Below are 14,277 nucleotides of genomic sequence, written 5' to 3' on the forward strand. Positions count from 1 at the left end.
AAAATGACTTGTCACTCAGCGCCCCGACGATCAAGGTAAACATGTCACATGCCGTCTTGAGCAGCCTATCCACTTCTGCAACCTTCAGGGAGCCGTGCACTTGGATTTGCATTTGTTTGAACTACTTGCTGCTTGATTAATTGAGAAGACTTCCCTTTAAGTGGTCAGGACTGGTGTGAAGATTTATCGACGCCTCGTATTTCCTATGGCCAGCGGTCCCCAGTAACAGAAGGGATATAAGAATTGTATTTACTTAACAGGGCAAGTTGTTTCCCTTTTTACTTGTTGCCTAAAACAATTTTCTCACGTCAGAACCGCATTGTAAACATCCAGCGTTCGGCAACGGAACAGCTGAGTGAGCTTGTGAGTGCGAGAGGGGGAGATGGTGAGGAGGACTGTTCAGGGGGAGAGCGAGAGTGGGGGGGAGTGAGCTGCTGTGTGCAGGAGGGGGTGGTTGATTAGAGACGGAAAGCTGATGGATTAAGACATTTATTGAGATTGATTACAGGTTAATGAATTATCCCCGCTTCTCTGTATGGTGGGAATCCAAACCCTCCGTCGCACTGGGATCTTTCGCTGTGAAAGAAGCATAGCATCAGAGTCATACAGCAGAGAAACAGGCCCTTCGGCCCAACGTCCATGGTGCCCACTAAGCCAGTCCCATTTGCCCGCTTTTAGCCCATATCCCTCTAAAGCCCTCCTATCCACGAAGGTATCCAAGTGTCTTTTAAATATCAATGTATCTGTCTCAGCCACTTCCTCTGGCAGCTCGTTCCATGTACGGACCACCCTCTGGGTGAAGAAGTTATCCCTCGGGTCCCTTTCAAATCTTTCACCTTAAACCTTGTCCCTTTTTAAGTTCTCTTCCCTGTGAGAAAGCCTGCGTGTGTTCACCCTATCTATGGCCCTCGTAGTTTGATACACCTCCACAAGATCATCCGACAATCTCCAACGCTCCAAGGAATAAAGTCCCAACCTCTACTTGTAACTCGGCCTCCCGAGTCCCGGCAACTTCCTTGTAAATCTTCCGCAATTTCCAGTTCAATTAAGACTGGGCAGCCGCTTCTGCCCTTTGGTTGATCATCCTCCTCCTGGTCCCAAGTTTCAGCCTTGAACGTTACCCAGTTTCTGGGGTGCAGGAAGATCTGGGTGTCACTGACAAGCCTAGGGCTCATTCGCCACCCATGGCTGCCCCTTGACAGTGAGTGAGTGTGTGCTGGAATGGAGACAATCGACAACCTTTGTTTGCCTGGGATTAGACGGACGAGTCAGCATCTGCTGCAATCCTTATGGTGAAGGGTCTCCCTCAGCAGTGTTGGAGACGTTCCAGTGACAACGAAGGAGCAGTGGGGCTTCCCTGCCCTTCTGGGTGTCGGGAGGGTGTTGAGGGAGCAGTCTGGGGGGTAACTGCAGTGCATATTGTAGACAGTATGCTGGTACCAGATGGTATGGCAATGGTTGCTCTGCCAGGTTCCCGGCTACATGGGGAGTATTCCGTCACGCTCCCGCCTTTGCCTTGCAGATGGTGAAATGAGATTGGTGGCAAGAACAGAATCACTTGCTCTGGGGATACCCAGCCTCTTGTAGCCGTGGTTGATCCAGCGACCTTCTGATCTAGTGACCCTGCGCCATCTTGATAATGTCGGAGCAGATATTTAGACACTCTTGTTGATGGTCATGGCCCGGCACTATGCTGGTATCATTGTGCCTTGCCACATCGCCCATGTCTGAATGTCGCTGGGGTCTGGCTTCATTAGGGGAGGTGCCGGGAATGGAACTGAACCTTACAGAATCATCAGCGAACGTCCCCATTCCTGATGGAAGGAAGGTCACGCATAAGGCAGCTTGGACCCAGGAGATTGCCCCGATGAACTCCTGGTGTGATGTCCCGGGGCTGGAGTGTTTGAGACCAGCAACCACCTTCCTCTGATCAAGGTGCATTTCCAATGGGTATCCCCATATATGATCACTGACTCATTTCACCGGCGTTTCTTCCGTGTGGAGAGCACTTAGAGATCTCGTCTTTGGCGTTCAGCGAGATCCATGTTCGGCAAAGACTGAGGTCTGGAACTGTGGTCCTGGGAGAGCCCAAACACTGAGGAACTGCCAGGTGGTAGCATTGGGGGGTGACGCCTTCCACCAGTTACCATTGCGTGAGAGTGGACGGGGCAGTAGCTGTAGCCCTCCTGCATTAAGTCCCTTGCAGAAATCCCCATCACCACACATGCCCAGCACTCTCCTGCCTCTCACACACTTCCCCATGTATGTCCACACGCATCATTACCCATCTTTATTCCCTGGACTCCTTGCCCCAACCACCCCCACCCCCGCACTCATTCCTATACCTCCATTTCAAATCCTTTCACTCACTCTCCTTGCCGGAGTCTCCCTTCCCACCGCCGGGCACGCATGAAGCCTCACGGAGGAGAACAGCTGCAGGCGGGGCCCCTGACTCTCCTGGGGTTCGTCTGGTGCAGTCGCACCTCGCCCACAGCCCAAAAGCAGTTAGAACGTAGAACATCACAAGACAAGGGAGCAGAAGTAGGCCATTCGGCCCATCGAGTCTGCTTCAAGCTGCAGCACAGTACAGGCCCTTCGGCCCATAACGTTGTGCCGACATTTTATCCTGCTCTAAGATCTATCTAACCCTTCCCTCCCACATAGCCCCCCATTTCTCTATCATTCATGTGTCTATCTAAAAGTCTCTTAAATGTCCCTAATGTATCTGCCCCCACAACCTGTGCCGTCAGTGCGTTCCACGCACCCACCACTCTGTGTATATATATATAAAAAACCCTGACATATCCCCCCCCCCTTATTTCTTCCTCCAATCACCTTGAAATTATGTCCCCTCATGTTAGCCATTGTCGTCCTGGGAAAAAGTCTCTGACTGTCCACTTGATCTATGCCTCTTATCTTGTACACCTCTATCAAGTCACCTCTCACCCTCCTTCTCTCCAAAGAGAAGCCCTAGCTCGCTCAACCTATGCGCTCAAGGCATGCTCTCCAATCCAGGCAGCATCCTGGTAAATCTCCTCTGCACCCTCTCTAAAGCTTCCACATCCTTTCTATAATGAGGCGACCAGAACTGAACACAATACTCCAAGTGTGGTCTGACCAAAGCTGCAACATCACCTCGCAGCTCTTGAACTCAATCCCCCGACTAATGACATACGTCTTCTTAACAACACTATCAACCTGCGCGGCAACCTTGAGGGATCTCTGGACGTGGACACCAAGATCCCTCTGTTCCTCCACACTGCTAAGAGTCCTGCCATTAACCTTGTATTCTGCCTTCGAATTCGATCTCCCGAAGTGTATCACTTCACACTTATCCGGGTTGAACTGCATCTGCCGCTTCTCAGCCCAGCTCTGCATCCTGTCAATATCCTGTTGTAACCTACAGCAACCTTCTACACTATCCACAACAACACCAACCTTTGTATCATCAGCCAACGTACTAACCCAGCCTTCCAGATCCTCATCCAAGTTCCTGGACCATTTGAGCATGATCCGAGCATGCTCTCTATCCTATCTCCACAACACCCAGCACATCCCTGACCCTGGATAGAAAAATCCCCACAATTCCAGTCCGCACCCAACCCTCCCAAGGACTCTCTCTGTCCAGAAGGTCCAGCCTCACAGACCTCACTCCGGCCCTGAGGAACAGGGCCATGGGAGGCAGGAGCGAGGCGCGGACAAGGGAGGGAAGGGAAAATACTCAAACTCACCGGAAGACCCGTGAAGAGGGCTCACATGATATCCAGCGATGGCGGATTCATCTGACAGAGAGAGAGGTGAGCGATTAAACTGCCGGTGAGTTGGAGGGGGTGGCGGGTAGGGTGAAGGGTAAGTGTGAGGAAGACAGAAGGAGGGAGAGTGGAGGTTGGTGTGGCAAGTGGGAGAGTGGAGGTGGTATGGAGGGTAGGGTTAAGGAAGTGAGAGGAGAGGGGGAGGCTGTGGGGCGGAGGTAGGGGGAGGCTGTGAAGGGGGATGATTCTGACCAGTGTTGGACAGAGGGGAGGGTGGGGTTGGTGGGGGGGGGGTGATTCAGACAGTGTCGGGTGGAGGGGAGGGTGCGGTTGGGGGGGGGGGGTTGGGCAAACGCCGGGGTGGACCTACCCGTCTCGTAGTAGTCGTAGACCTTCACATGGGCTTCTTGCAGGTTGTCCACCTCAAAGTCCCGGTGAACGGTGACGGACAGCTGGACGGGGTGGAACGCTTCCATCTGTAGAGGGTGGGAGGGAATGGGTGGGTGGGGGTCAGTCTGAGATCTGCTCACCTCACACCCCCTCCCCCACCGTCCCGCACCCACCCAGGACACCCCTGCCCCCAGCCTCTTCCAGAACCTCCGGATGAAGGCGTCGCAACCAGGACTCAGCCCTCACTCACCTGTCGAATGTACATCACCAAATGCTCGTTCTGTGTCTCTGTTCTGCTGACGCTGGGGTGGCTTGGCTTCTGCAACCAGAGAATAGACTTGGTCACTAAAACTGGTCAGAGGGCAGATGACATTTGGGGTCGGGACTGAGCAGCGAGGACTGGAGGCAGCTCAGGGGTCCAGGGTGGTGGTCTTCTCCCGACCGACGCTCCGAGGGCGGTGCTTCCATTTGGGAAGGTGCGGCTCTCGCTGTTTTATCCCACAGGACAGGATGAGGTTCAACAAGTGGAGGCAGCAAAAGCCACAGCAGGGTGAGGGGGTTAACACAGAGGTCGGTGTGTAGGGGTGGGGAGCGGGACCCCGGGCTCATTCACTTCCTCCCCTCCCTCCCCAACCCAGGGGTCAGTGGGACAGGATCGGGGGGGCAGGAACCCGGGCTCATTCACTCCCCTCCCTCCCTCCCTCCGTAACTCGGGGGGCGGGAACCCGGAGCTAATTCACCCTCCTCCCTGCCTAACCCAGGGGTCAGTGGAACATGGATGAGGAGCGGGAACCCAGGGCTGATTCACCGCTCTCCCCTCCTCTAGGTCTCGGAGTAGGTGGGGTGAACTCTCACACTTCGTTGGGACTTTACCTCAGCCGAATATCCAGAGAGCAGCTTCAGATCAACGATTACCATGTTGGAGACATTACGGGAGCCAACGTAACTGCGGGAGAGACAGAAAGAATTCAGCGGGGTCCAGCGGAAATGGGGTCCCAGGAATCGTCCCCAGGGAACACGAACGGAATCAGGGGAATCATCTCCAGGGAGCACGGAAGAGATCAGGGGAATCATCCCCAGGGAGCACGGACGGGATCCTGGGAATCATCCCCAGGGAAAACATGGATAGGATCCCGGGAATCATCCCCAGGGAAAACATGGACAGGATCCCGGGAATCATCCCCAGGGAAAACATGCATAGGATCCCGGGAATCATCCCCAGGGAAAACATGGATAGGATCCCGGGAATCGTCCCCAGGGAACATGGACAGGATCCCGGGAATCATCCCCAGGGAAAACATGGATAGGATCCCGGGAATCATCCCCAGGGAAAACATGGACAGGATCCCGGGAATCATCCCCAGGGAAAACATGGACAGGATCCCGGGAATCATCCCCAGGGAAAACATGGACAGGATCCCGGGAATCATCCCCAGGGAACACAGACGGGATCCTGGGAATCATCCCCAGGGAAAACATGGACAGGATCCCGGGAATCATCCCCAGGGAAAACATGGATAGGATCCCGGGAATCATCCCCAGGGAACATGGACAGGATCCTGGGAATCATCCCCAGGGAACACAGATGGGATCCTCAGAATCCTCCCCAGGGAACACGGTGGGATACCCGGAATCCTCCCCAGGGAACACGGTGGGATACCCGGAATCCTCCCCAGGGAACACGGACGGGATCTCGGGAAATCACCACCAGGGAGCATGGATGGGATCCCGAGAATCATCCCCAAGGAATACGCACAGGATCCCAGGAATCATCCCTAGCCAACACGCACAGGATCCTGGGAGTCATCCCCAGGCAACATGGATGGGCTCCCGGGAATCATCCCCAGGGAACATGGATGGGCTCCCGGGAATCATCCTCAGAACACGGACGGGATCTCGGGAATCATCCTCAGGGAACCATAGAAAACTACAGCACAGAAAACAGGCCATTCGGCCCTTCTAGTCTGTGCCGAAACATTATTCCGCTAGTCCCATTTACCTGCCCCCAGCCCATACCCCTCTAGACCTCTCCCGTCCATGTATCTATCCAATTTACTCTTAAAAGTTAAGAGCGAGCCCGCATTTACCACATCAGATGGCAGCCTGTTCCACACTCCCACCACTCTTTGAGTGAAGAAGTTCCCTCTAATGCTCCCCCTAAACCTTTCCCCCTTCACCCTAAAGCCACGTCCTCTCGTACTTATCTCTCCTAATCTGGGTGGAAAGAGCCTACTTGCATTAACTCTGTCTGTGCCTCTCATCATTTTATAAACCTCTATCATATCTCCCCACATTCTTCTCCGCTCCAAGGAATAAAGTCCTAACATGCTCAGTCTTTCCTTGTAACTCAACTCCTGAAGACCCGGCAACATTCTTGTAAATCTCCTCTGCACCCTTTCAATCTTACTGACATCCTTCCTGTAGTTCAGCGACCAGAACTGCACATAATATTCTAAATTTGGTCTCACCAATGACTTGTACAACCTCACCAAAACATTCCAGCTCCTGTGCTTAATACTTTGATTTATAAATGCCAGGATGCCAAAAGCCTTTCTTACAACCCTGTCTACCTGTGACTCTACTTTCAAGGAATTATGTATCTGAACTCCCAGATCCCTCTGTTCCTCCGCACTCCTCAGTGCCCTACCATTTACTGTGTATGTCCTCCCTTGATTTGTCCTTCCAAAATGCAACACCTCACACTTGTCTGCATTAAATCCCATCTGCCATTTTCTGGCCCGTTTTTCCATTTGGTTCAGATCTCTCTGCAAGCTTTGAAAGCCTTCCTCGCTGCCCACTACACCTCCAATCTTACTGTCATCCGCAAATTTACTAATCCAATTTACCACATTTTCTTCTAGATCATTGATATATACAACAAACAACAATGGCCCCAACACAGATCCCTGAGGCACACCGCTAGTCACAGGCCTCCAATCTGAGAAACAACCATCCACAACCACTTCTCCCACTCAGCCAATTTTGAATCCAGTTTACAACCTTTCCATGGATATCCATTGACTGAACCTTCTGAACTAATCTCCCATGTGGGACCTTGTCAAAGGCCTTACTAAAGTCCATGTAGACAACATCCACAGCCTTACCTCCATCTACTTTCTTGGTGACCTCCTCAAGAAACTCCACAAGATTCGTTAAACACGATCTACCACGCACAAAGCCATGCTGACTATCCTTAATCAACCCTTGGCTGTCCAAATACTTATATGTCCTTTCTCTCAGAACACCTTCCAATAATTTACCCACTACTGATGTCAGGCTCACTGGCCTGTAATTACCTGGTTTACTCTTCGAGCCTTTCTTAAACAACGGAACAACATGAGCTATCCTCCAGTCCTCTGGCACCGCACCCGTGGCTAGGGACATTTTAAATATATCTGCCAGGGCCCCTGCAATTTCTACACTAGTCTCTCTCAAGGTCCGAGGAAATATCTTGTCAGGCCCTGGGGATTTATCTACCTTTATTCGCTGTAAAGCATCGAGTACCTCCTCCTTTTTAATCTCTATATATTCCATGACACTAGTGCTAGTTTCCCTTCCTTCCATATCCACGATGCCAGTTTCCTGAGTAAATACTGATGCAAAAAAACTATTTAAGACTCCCCCATCTCCTGAGGCTCCACGCATATACGACCACTCTGATCTCCTAGGGGACCAATTCTGTCTCTTACTATCCTTTTGCTCTTAATATACCTGTAGAAACCCTTTGGGTTTACCTTCACATTATCTGCCAAAGCAGCCTCATGTCTTCTTTTTGCCTTCCTGATTTCCTTTTTTAGTATTTTCTTACATTTCCTATACTCTTCATGTACCTCATCTGTTCCTCGTTGCCTATACCTGCTATACACCTCTCTCTTTTTCTTAACCAGAGCACCAATATCCCTTGAAAACCAAGGTTCCCTATGCTTGTTACCCTTGCCTTTAATCCTGACAGGAACATACAAACTCTGCACTCTCAAAATTTCGTCTTTGAAGGCTTTCCATTTACTGAGCACATCCTTGCCATAAAATAACTTATCCCAATCCACCCTACCTAGATCCTTTCTCATTTCCACAAAATTGGCCTTTCTCCAATTTAGAACCTCCACTCGAGGACCAGACCTGTCTTTATCCATAATTATCTTGAAACTAACCGCATTATGGTCACTGGACCCAAAATGTTCACCTACACATACTTCTGTCACCTGACCTGCCTGGTTCCCTAATAGGAGATCAAGTATTGCATTCCATCTCGTTGGTACCTCTATATATTGATTTAGAAAACTTTCCTGAACACATTTGACAAATTCCAAGCCATCCGGCCCTTTCGCAGTGTGGGAGTCCCAGTCAATATGTGGAAAGTTAAAATCCCCTACTATTACAACTTTCTGTTTCTTACATCAGTCTGCTATCTCCCTACAGATTTGTTCCTCCAATTCTCTGACTATTGCGCGGTCTATAATACACCCTATTAGTGTGGCCACACCTTGCCTGTTCCTCAGCTCCACCCATATGGCCTCTGTAGACGAGCCCTCCGGGCTGTCCTGTCTACGCACAGCTGTGATATTTTCCCTGCCCAGTAATGCCACTCCTCCCCCCGTCATCCCTCCCCCTCTATCACTTCTGAAACAACGGAAGTCCGGAACATTAAGCTGCCAGTCCTGCCCCTCCTGCAACCAGGTCTCACTAATAGCAATAACATCGTAATCCCACGTGCCAATCCACGCCCTAAACTCATCCGCCTTACCTACGATACTCCTTGCATTGAAATAGATGCACCTGAGAACATTACTATCATGTACTAACCTTTGATTTCTGTCCATACCTGCAGACCCCGCACGATCATTTTCCTCCTCACTTTCTTCTCTCACACTCTGGTTCCCCTCCCCCTGCAAATCTAGTTTAAACCCCCCGGAGCAGCACTAGCAAACCTACCCGCAAGTATGTTAGTCCCCTTCCAGTTCAGGTGTAAACCGTCCCTTCAGAACAGATCCCACCTTCCCTGGAACAAAGCCCAATTATCCAGAAACCTGAAGCCCTCCCTCCTGCACCAACTCCTTAGCCACGAATTTAGCCGCATGATCCTCCTGTTTCTAGCCTCACTAGCATGTGGCACTGGCAGCAATCCTGAGATTGCAACCTTGGAGGTCCCGTCCTTCAACTTTGGACCTAATTCCCTAAACTCTCTTTGCAGGACCTCCTCCTCCTTGCTATCCACGTCATTGGTCCCAACATGGACCACGACATCTGGCTGCTCACCCTCCCTCCCGAGAATATCGAGAACTCGATCTGAGATATCACGGACCCCGGCACCAGGGAGGCAACAGACCATCCGGGATTCTCGATCTCTCCCACAGAACCTCCTATCTGTCCCCCTAACTATTGAATCCCCTATCACTACTGCCCTCCTCTTTACCCTCCCTCCTATCTGAGATGAGGGTCCCGCCTCGGTGCCAGAGATTTGACCACTACAGCTTGTCCCTGGTAGGTCGTCCCCACCAGCAGTATCCAGAACAGTATACTTATTGTTGATGGGAACGGATCCCCCACCGGATACCCCGTCCCTCCCTCCCTCTCCCACTCCAGACACGTCCACACTCACCTTACGTTGATGTTGACCTTTCCTGTGGTCTGGTCCTGTGCCTCGGTCTCCATGTTCACGGAGAGGCGGAAGGCGGAGAGTTTGGGTGTGGGAGGGGTGTTGTAACGCAGTGTGGTCTGAGTATGGAGGGAGTCCAGTTACTACAGGGAGTCAGCTGGGAGCCGCACGTCCTCCATCCTCTGCCCCCTCCGCCTTGATACCCGTCCTCCCTCCTCGCCCCTCCTCCCTCCTCCCTCCTGCTCCCTCCTCCTCCTTCCCTTCAGCCCTCCCTCCTTCTGTCTCTCCGTCCCTCCTTCTCCCTCCGTCCATCGTCTGGCTTCCATCATCCCTCAGCCACTCTGCCTCTCCATCCCTCCTCCCCTCCATCCCCGTCCCTTCCCCTCCCTTCATCTCTCCCTCCCTCCCTCCATCCATCCTTTTCTCAGCTCCTCCCCTTCCCTCCCTCCCTCCCTCTACAGCATGGAAACAGGCCCTTCAGCCCAACCCGTCTGTGCCAACCAAGATGCCCGTGTTTGGCCCCCTATCCCTCTGAACCTTTCCCATCTGCGGGCCTGTCCCGAGTGTTGTTAATGTCCCTGCCTCACCCACTTCCTCTGGCAGCTCGTTCCACGTACGGACCACCCTCTGGGTGAAGATGTTCCCTGTTAAATCTCTCCCCCCTCTCACCTTAACCCTGTGCCCTCTAGTTCTTGATTCCCCAACCCGGGGGGGGGGGGGGGAGGCTGTGCGCATTCACCCGACCGATGCCCTCATGGTTTTATACACCTCTATAAGGTCACCCACACCCCCCACGCTCCAAGGGATAAAGTCCCAACCTGCCCCGACCTCCCTCCGTAACTCAGTCCCTCAAGTCCCGGCAACATCCTCGGGAATCTCCCTCTGCGCCTCTTTCCCAGCTCGACGGCATCGTCCCCACAGCAGGGCGACCAGAACCCAACGCGGTTCTCCAAGTGCGGCCTCGCCGACGTCCTGTACGACTGCGGCGTCACCTCCCGACTCCTGTACTCGGTGACCTGACCGGTGAAGGCCAGCATGCCGAACGCCTTCTTCACCGCCCTGTCTACCTGTGACCCCACTCACAGGTAACGGTGTACCTGCACCCCGAGGTCCCCCTGTTCTACAACACTCCCCGGGGGTCCTACTGTTCACTCACTCCCTCTTCCCCCCCTTCCCCACAGCCGTCATACATGAATTCTATCCACCTCTGCTCCCTGACACATCGACCCTCTTTTCACTCACCATCCCCCCTCCGCCAGCCCCAGCAGTGACCACCCACCATCTTGCAGGGGATAGGAGATGAGGCCATTGTGCTTGGCAAATACTTCCCATCACTCAGTGAGACCAGATCTGCCCTCGCACGATTCAGCAGACCGTGCCCCTTAACCCTTGAACGCCCACAGCCCAAACATTTGTGACGGGGAGAGGTGGGATTACAATGGGAAGGGTGGAGGGAGCTGGGATGGAGGGTCATAGGGTGAGGGGAGGGCAGAGAGAGGACAGAGGGAATAAGGAGGGAGGGAGGAGGGTGGAGTGTGGGAGGGGAGAGAGTTGGGACAGAGCAGAGGGAGTAGGGATGGAGGGAGGGGAGGGCTGGAAGTAGGAGAGATGGAGGAGGGAGAGGGGGTCACTTACTTGCAGTAACAGACAGCTGGTCCCACTGATCTGGACAGTGTAGTCTCCGGGAACATGCTCCAGTTTCTCTCTCTGAAGCAACAGCTGATTGGAAGCATCCAGGTGGAACTCCCGATGGAACCCGTTCTCCCCAGTCAGGGACACCGAGCCCTGGGGGTCAGTGGCGTGGGTCAGCCTCCCGTAGAGTGAGAGGGCGTGGAGAGCCACCACTGTGTCCTGAGAGATGAGGGGAAGGAGAGATGGTGAGGGTCAGGAACAGGACACTCGGTCTCCTCCGCCAGACCCACTATTCGTCCATCCCACCGCCCATCTTCAACATGTCGAGTTGGGAGACCATCCTCACCTCGCCGCATCGTCCAGCCAGTAACATCCAACCTTTGTGGTCCCTTCCCACTCCCAGGTGCTCTCTCCCTGCTCGCCTGTTCCGTCCCTTCTCCCCCCCCCCCCAACCTGGATCCACCTCCTGACCCGCCACAACCCCCGCCCCCACCCCCACCCCCACCCCCACCCCACGATCCATCCGCCGACCACCCGACCTGGATCCGTCAATTCGCCCCCCACCTGGATCCACCTGCTCCTCACTATCCATCCATGGTCCTACCTGTCACCTATTCCCCCCACCCCCCCAGCCTCCGCCCCCCCCCCGACTTCTATCTCCAGGCCAACGTCCCTCTCCATCCCACTCCACCACCACCTCACCCCCCCCCCCCCAGATGAAGGGCCTGGACCCAAAACACCGACCATCCCTTTCCCTTCACAGACGCTGCTCAGACCACTGGGACCTTCCAGAGGTTTCACTTCCATCGCCAAGGTTTGTTACCTCAGACCCCACCCCTCAGCTCCCTCCCCCACACCTCCCCAGTTCCTCCCCCCTCAGCTCCCTCCCCCACTCCTCCCCCTCAGATCCCCCACACCTCTCCCCCTCAGTTCCCCCCTCTGCTCCCTCCCCCACACCTCTCCCCCTCAGTTCCCCCCTCTGCTCCCTCCCCCACACCTCTCCCCCTCAGTTCCCCCCCTCAGCTCCCTCCCCCACACCTCTCCCCCTCAGTTCCCCCCTCTGCTCCCTCCCCCACACCTCTCCCCCTCAGTTCCCCCCTCTGCTCCCTCCCCCACACCTCTCCCCCTCAGTTCCCCCCTCTGCTCCCTCCCCCACACCTCTCCCCCTCAGTTCCCCCCTCTGCTCCCTCCCCCACACCCCCTCAGTTCCCCCCTCTGCTCCCTCCCCCACACCTCTCCCCCTCAGTTCCCCCCCTCAGCTCCTTCCCCCACACCTCTCCCCCTCAGTTCCCCCCCTCAGCTCCCTCCCCCACACCTCTCCCCCTCAGTTCCCCTCTTCCGTTCCTTCCCTCCACAACCCCCTCAGGTCTACCCTCCCCCCACACCTCTGCCCTCATTTCCTTCCCACCTCAGTTCCTCCCACCTCAGCTCCCCCTCACCTCAGTCACCCCCACACCTGCCCCTTCAGTTCCTCCCCCTCAGTTCCTTCCCCCACACCTGCTCTCAGTCTGTCCCTCAGTTCCCTCACATCCCCCTCAGTCCGTCCCCTCGATCCCTCCCCCACTCAGCACCCTCCCCCGTTACCCCCCAGTTATTCCCTGCCCCCCACCCCAGGGTTCCAGATCTGGCCCCAGGACCCACCTGAGTGGAGGCGAATCCCCCGTACGAGTTTCTCTGCCTCACCAGCCAGCTGACGATGGGGACGGCCTGCTGCAGGTCCGACGGGCTGACCTGGGGCTTGGAGAGGAGGGCCAGCAGGACGTAGGCCGTCATCTCCACCTCGGCTGAGGGAGCCCTCCACCAGTACCAGACCTCCTCCTCCTCCTCCTCCTCCTCCTCCTCCTCTGGGTCCGCGGCCCTCTGCCAGTGCTTCAGTCCATCTGTAGCAGAGAGACACGGAGGGTCACTTGTGTCTGGGGGGTCCGTGGGGAGGGTCACTGGGGCCCAGGGGTCCAAGGGAGGGAGGGTCACGGGTGTCCTGATGTCCAGGGGAAGTAGGGTCACTGGGGTCCAAGGGTTCGGGGGGGTCATGGGGGTCCAGGGGAGGGAGAGAGAGTCACAGAGGTCCAGGGGAGGTGGGAGGGAGGGTCACTGGGGTCTGTGGATCCAGGGGAAGGAGACAGAGTCACTGGGGTCTGGGAGGGAGGGTCTCTGGGGTTTGGGGTTCAGGGGAAGGAGGGTCTCTGGGGTCCGGGGTCCAGGGGACGATCACGGGGGCCTGGGGGTCCAGGGGAGGGATGGTCATTGGGGTCCAGGAGTCCGGGGGGAGGGGAGTCACTGGGGTCCGGGGGTCCAGGGTAAGTAGAGTCTGGGGTCCAGGAGAGGGGGGGGTCACTGGAGTCTGGGGGTCCAGAGGAGGGAGGGAGGGTCACTGGGGTCTGGGGATCCCAGGGAGCTGGGAGGGAGGTTTACAGGTGTCCCGGGGTCCCGGGAAGGGAGGGTCACAGGTTCACTGGGGTCTTGATGGTCCAGGGGAGGGAGGAGGGTCAGTAGGAGGGAGGAGGAGGGTTGAGGTGGAGGAGAGTTGGGGAGAGTCTGGCGAGGAGGGAGGAGGGTTGAGGGAGGCCGTGGGTTGAGGGTCAGAGGGGTGGAGGAAGGTTGAGGGTGGATCAGGTGAGGAGGAGGAGGGTTGAGGGGCGTCAGTGCCTCATCCCTCACCCTTTGTGACTGAAAGCGCCTCCAGTCTGTTGAGGAGCCTCTCCCTGGAGGTGGTGTCACCGGCCAGGGTGAAGGTGTAGGCGAGGAGCGCCAGAGTGTAGGTGTTGTTCACCGTCTCCATCTCCTTCCTCAGGCAGCCCAGAGATACATCGACCACTGCCGTCTGGACGGAGGGAGAGACAGATGGTCAGAGACACTCTACGAGAATGCCCCTCCCTCCAAAAACCCCTCTCTCCAAAAACCCCTCTC

The 14,277-nt window shown here is 55.2% G+C and overlaps 1 protein-coding gene across 2 annotated transcripts in view; it reads right to left on the reverse strand.

Annotated features, from left to right (window-relative positions):
• Window positions 1-473: 473 nt before the first annotated feature.
• The window catches only part of LOC127566849 (murinoglobulin-2-like), a 65,896-nt gene continuing 52,092 nt past the window's right edge, over window positions 474-14,277 (reverse strand). For both annotated transcript variants that reach the window (XM_052009338.1, XM_052009337.1), the window contains exons 30-38: window positions 14,029-14,191; window positions 13,012-13,250; window positions 11,374-11,589; window positions 9,742-9,857; window positions 5,016-5,088; window positions 4,393-4,461; window positions 4,123-4,228; window positions 3,732-3,782; window positions 474-576 (exon numbers count right to left, since the gene is read on the reverse strand). In XM_052009338.1, the coding sequence (XP_051865298.1) occupies window positions 518-576; window positions 3,732-3,782; window positions 4,123-4,228; window positions 4,393-4,461; window positions 5,016-5,088; window positions 9,742-9,857; window positions 11,374-11,589; window positions 13,012-13,250; window positions 14,029-14,191 (1,092 nt within the window). In that variant the 3' untranslated portion in view covers window positions 474-517. The remainder of the gene's footprint in view (window positions 577-3,731; window positions 3,783-4,122; window positions 4,229-4,392; window positions 4,462-5,015; window positions 5,089-9,741; window positions 9,858-11,373; window positions 11,590-13,011; window positions 13,251-14,028; window positions 14,192-14,277) is intronic.

Source organism: Pristis pectinata, chromosome 46 (assembly GCF_009764475.1).
Source record: "Pristis pectinata isolate sPriPec2 chromosome 46, sPriPec2.1.pri, whole genome shotgun sequence".
NCBI classification, from domain to species: domain Eukaryota; kingdom Metazoa; phylum Chordata; class Chondrichthyes; order Rhinopristiformes; family Pristidae; genus Pristis; species Pristis pectinata.